The 4,782-nt window shown below is 46.7% G+C and overlaps 1 protein-coding gene across 2 annotated transcripts in view; it reads right to left on the bottom strand.

The window, feature by feature from the left end:
* Positions 1-2,254: 2,254 nt before the first annotated feature.
* The window catches only part of APLP2 (amyloid beta (A4) precursor-like protein 2), a 24,573-nt gene continuing 22,045 nt past the window's right edge, over positions 2,255-4,782 (bottom strand). For both annotated transcript variants that reach the window (XM_010021808.1, XM_010021809.1), the window contains 2 exons: positions 4,609-4,764; positions 2,255-3,830 (listed from right to left, as the gene is read on the bottom strand). In XM_010021808.1, coding sequence (XP_010020110.1) covers positions 3,729-3,830; positions 4,609-4,764 — 258 coding nt within the window. In that variant the 3' untranslated portion in view covers positions 2,255-3,728. The remainder of the gene's footprint in view (positions 3,831-4,608; positions 4,765-4,782) is intronic.

Raw genomic sequence — 4,782 nt, 5'->3', positions numbered from 1 at the left:
ACTCACATCACAGGGTAAGACAAAAGAAGAGATACTAAAGGTGACACCAGTTGCACAGTTTAGCAGCGTAAGTAAGTTCTGCATCCCCAGGAAAAGCTGAACATAAAAAAGTCCATTTGCCCAGTAAGGTTAAAAAGGATGCAGTTTATCCCTTATAGGATAAAGTAGGAATTCACCTTTAGATTTTACTGACCTCATATAATAAAACTTACATAGTTTTTCATGCCCCAAACCCCATGGATTGGGAAGAGGACTCATTGCACAAAAGGCAATGTTATCTTCAACCACACAGTGACCTGATGTGACTTGGGAGGTGAGATGCTCTCCAGGAGTCCCTCTCAACCTACGTTTCTCCATGAGCCTGCCCCAGCTGCAGGATTATCCCCTCCAAAGCCAAACTACCGCGCTGGAGGCAAAGATTATAACTCACCTTGCATTTGATGACAGCGCCAGCCCCAAGAGAATCTGCTCTGCTCTGTTCTTGTGCCAGTCACTGCTGCAGAAGCCCTGGTAAACATGGAAAACAACTCCCCCTTCCCAAACACATCCTGCAAACCCAGGCAGCGGCATAAAACCCCACCATGTACCACCTATGTTCAGCTAGATCGCTTTTAAGACTACTTCTCTTTGCTCTATGTTCAAAAGCATGTCCTGGGGGCACCAAGCCCTACCACAGGATTGCTGGTGGGTGCTGGGTGCCCTTCCCAGCAGCTCCTTGGGGAGCACAGCACCCAGGGAGCAGGCAAAAGCCTGTACACTGCTTTCTCCCTGCAGGTATTTGCTCTGGAGCAGCTGTGCTTTCAGCTAAACAGTAAACCCCATCCTGCCACCATCCAACACACCAGAAGCACAATCACAGCCTGGTTTGGGTTGGAAGGGACCTTAAAGCTCATCCTGTCCGCAGGCAGGGACACCTCCCACTAGAGCAGGTTGCTTCCAGTCCTGTCCACCTTGGCCTTGATTCTATAGGGGCCCTTCATTTGCACAGCAGATCCCAGTAACATCTGGCACCATCTTCAAGTGACTACTTTTAAACATCCCTTTTCCAAAGCTACAGTCAAAATCCATCCAATAAAGAATCCATCCTGAGCACTTGGCAACCTGTGCCAAAGCATGTAACTAATAGACTTTGAGTCCAGGCTGATCTATTTAGTTTGTAGGACAAATAGAATTTAGTGAAGGAAAAATCTAATACCCAAATTCAATTCTGGAATTCAATCCACAGCCTCTGTCATTTGTTTCTCTTCCAGGTTGTCCTACCTAAGGGTGCAAGTCCAAGCAGCAGCTTTGGGTGGAAGATATGCTCTGGCATCCTTTACATTCAATTTACTGTTTAGAATCAGAGCTCTTTCCCAAGCACTTGTGACAAGGCAACAGACGGCAGTTTCTAGGACAGCATCTGCTCCTTCCTGTGGTGCCTGCATAATTTAACCGGAACATGGAAACTCCAGTGGAACCGAGGAGCCCACATTTAAGGCGAAACAGGACACACGGCTGTTTGTTTGCTATTCCAAATGGCTAAACCTCCACGTTCCCTCCCACCTCCTCTCCTTCTCTTCATTCAGACCTATTGGGAACTGCTCAGATAACGGGGAGGAAGATTCATTGTGTCTCTTGACTTCCTAAAACATGGATTCAATGGTAACAACTCTTTGGTCATTACACCGACACCAGAGAGGAGGAATTTGCATCCAAAGGAGGAAAAGAGAAGAGGAATGGCATACAGGAGCACAGACAGCTTCACTGCCTGTGAGCTTTGGGAGTCCTGGAAGAGAAAGTCAAACCGGGATCTGCTCCTGCACCTCACTGAGAAGCGCAGGAGGAGGGCAGAGCAGCAGGAACAGCTTGGTACTGCACAGCCCTTTGGCTCTGCTTAGTCCAAGGCCGTGCCAGTGGCTCCCTTCACACAGGGATCTGTCCCAGTGGTTTTACCACCCCAGAACCACTTGGAATATCTTGGACAAACAGCCAGAGGACAAACACCAGCTCTCACTGACCTGCAGAGCAAGGACACGCTGTTCTTCAGGAGACCTGGGTGTTGGTTCAGCCGCGCCTCCTCTCCATGAAGGTCAGCAGGATCCAAGAACATCACAAAAGCGTCTGGGCACAGCCCAACGATCTCAGTGTCATCACGTTCCTTCTCGCTGGAGCAATGTGGACAAAGAGGTGGGGTAAGATCTCCACAGGTTTGGCAAGGACACGGTGGGATGAGAGGGAAATGAAAGGAGCCCGTGAATAAAGAGAAGAAACGCTCTGGAAGTTAAAGTGTTTATTGATGTGTTTAAACTTTGTACATTCCCCACAGACCACACTAAGGAGTTTGCAGGTAAATCTGTGCATAGTGGGAAGAGACACGGAGGCTGGGGGTGGGGGGAAAAAGAAAGTCACAGGAAAAATAGAAAAAATACACCACAGGTTACCAGAACCTCCAGATTTAAAAAAGCCGTGAGCATTAACACCAACTATACAAGCATTACAAAGACATGATGGTGAGTGGAACGACACCCCTTTCGTTCTTCTTGGGGCCTATGCATCAATTTGTCCTTCAAGCAGGCACCTTATCCCTATACCCTCCCCAGTTCCAGTGAATTCCACGTTCATCAGCTCCCAGAGGTGCTGAGTCTTGCAGTGATTTGTCATCCCTGGGCAAAGCCACCCAGAACTGTGCCCGTGGCCCAGCGTCACCCAGAGAGATGCAAAGGCTCCAAAATCTGAGTCTCTCAGCTACTTACCACGTTGGTGAGGCAGGAGAGCTGGGGGAATTAGAAAGTAGTAGCGAGAGGGGGCTGTTAATGCCAGGTGAGGACTGAAGGAAACTGGTTCTGAACGGAGGATTTCAATTCAATACCCAGGAACTTCCAACTCTAGAGCAGAACTGAATCTGGCAGGGGGAATGTGCAGACCCCAGGATGCACAAACCATGTTCTAACATTCCACTAGAATAACTATAAACAGAGATGCTAGAAGCCTTTTAACTCCTTGCCTCCAGGGAGTCTTTGATTCCTAGAGCCCAGGCTGCTAAGCAGCAGGGTGCACACCACTGGCATATGAGGATGGGGGGGTTCTCTTTTTTTTTTTACTCTTTTTTTCTGTTTTTCTTTTTTTTTTTCTTGTTATCAGGGTTTTTTGTTAGTTTCCATTCCCAATTGCTTCCTTCTGTGTCACAGTTCCTATCCCTAACTTAATCTCTTTGCAACTCCCAGTGAAATTAACTCGAAAATCAAAATCCAAAGGAAAACCCAAATACTGCTTTATATATAAAAGCCAAAATGAGTCAAGAGCCACAACTGTCTCCTTTTTACAAGGCGGGCTGGGACAAAGGACTCTCAATGTACAGGTGGTCTATCTGAAATAAAAATCCACATTTCCCATTTTATATATATAGAGCTTGTATCAGACATCAGAACAACAGAACTGGTACTTCCCAGATTATTAATAAAAACAAAAAAGAAAACTACATCTCAGTCAAATATCTGCAATAGATCCATTTTTCCCATTTAAGGAGATTTATATATCATATTGTTATATTATCATTTCTTCACCCATTTAAAAGAATGGAAATTGCAACTCTACAGTAGTAATTATAGTCTTAATGATCCAGGAGTTCTGAATGTAAGATGAAGTCCTCTCGAAGCAACTGTTGGTCAGTAGTTGATCCAAAACGCTGGACCACTTTGGCCCTCTGCCCTGAGCCTTTCCCACCCAGGGCTGTTGTATCTTCATCTCTTTTATATCTGCATCTGCTCCAGGTATTTGTAAGTGGGGTTCTCGTAGCCGTGGTTTTGCATCTTGCTCAGATGCCGCTCTTCTGGGGTAAGCATCGGGTCAACCTTTGGGAAGAACAGAGGGTTACTGCTCAAAGGAGGAACTTGAAGGCCTTATTTCACGGTACCAGGAGCTGATGGGCACACGCTGGATAAATACCACAGCAAGCAGCAAACAGGGAAAAAAGGTTAAGCCACAAAAAATAATCAGCTTAACAGAGTTCCCTGCTCGGGCGCTATCGCCTCCTGCCTGCTCTTGCCTATTTGGAGATGTTCTGCACAAATCTCTTACTAAGTGAGCCAACGTTACAAGTGTGGGACCTGCTTCTCTCATTAAAGAGGTCATTATGATTTCCTGCATCAGTTGGGCAAAGGGGAAAAGCAGCTTTCTCCAGACTCCATTAAGTCATCATTAGAAATGTGCATGTTGGGAGCAGAAGGAAGGAGGAGGAACCTCACTCTGTCTTAATAGTTGTTACATTAGTTGGGAGGACAAATTGCTGTAGATTGACTCACTTACTCCCCTGCTAAAAATATCGCCTGAAAAGCTTATTTACTGCTAAATCCTACCCTGAGCCAGGCAGGGAAACCTAACTGAATTCCCTGTGATCCGGGAATACAACTGTGAAGTGACAGGTCCCACCACGGCACGCCAGTGACCGACACCTGCACACTAATAAGTAAGTGATGAATGTGTCAGCATCTACAGAGTTAAGCCCCATCTAGCTCGGAGTGGAGCTGCTGATGGCTTGGCAGCTCCTGCCATCTTCGCCCCCTACACACAACATGTGATTCCATGCTGACTATTTTCATCCTCAGTTACGGAGCAGGAGTCGTTTCTCACCTCCACAATCCCATGGCTGATGGTCCCATACTGCCTCTTCCTCAGCATCACCAAGCTGATGACTATAACAGTAGCTATGGCAACAGCAATCACCAAAAGGCCAATAAGGGCACTGCTGCTGAAACTGAAGTCATCACGGAGGGAGTTGTCATTATCCTGGAGGGAAGAGAACAA

The sequence above is a fragment of the Nestor notabilis genome, unplaced genomic scaffold, assembly GCF_000696875.1.
Source record: "Nestor notabilis isolate BGI_N333 unplaced genomic scaffold, ASM69687v1 scaffold6449, whole genome shotgun sequence".
In the NCBI taxonomy this organism is placed as follows: Eukaryota; Metazoa; Chordata; class Aves; order Psittaciformes; family Psittacidae; genus Nestor; species Nestor notabilis.
Note: the sequence above shows the minus strand (reverse complement) of the source record. Positions and strands in the feature narration are given on the sequence as shown.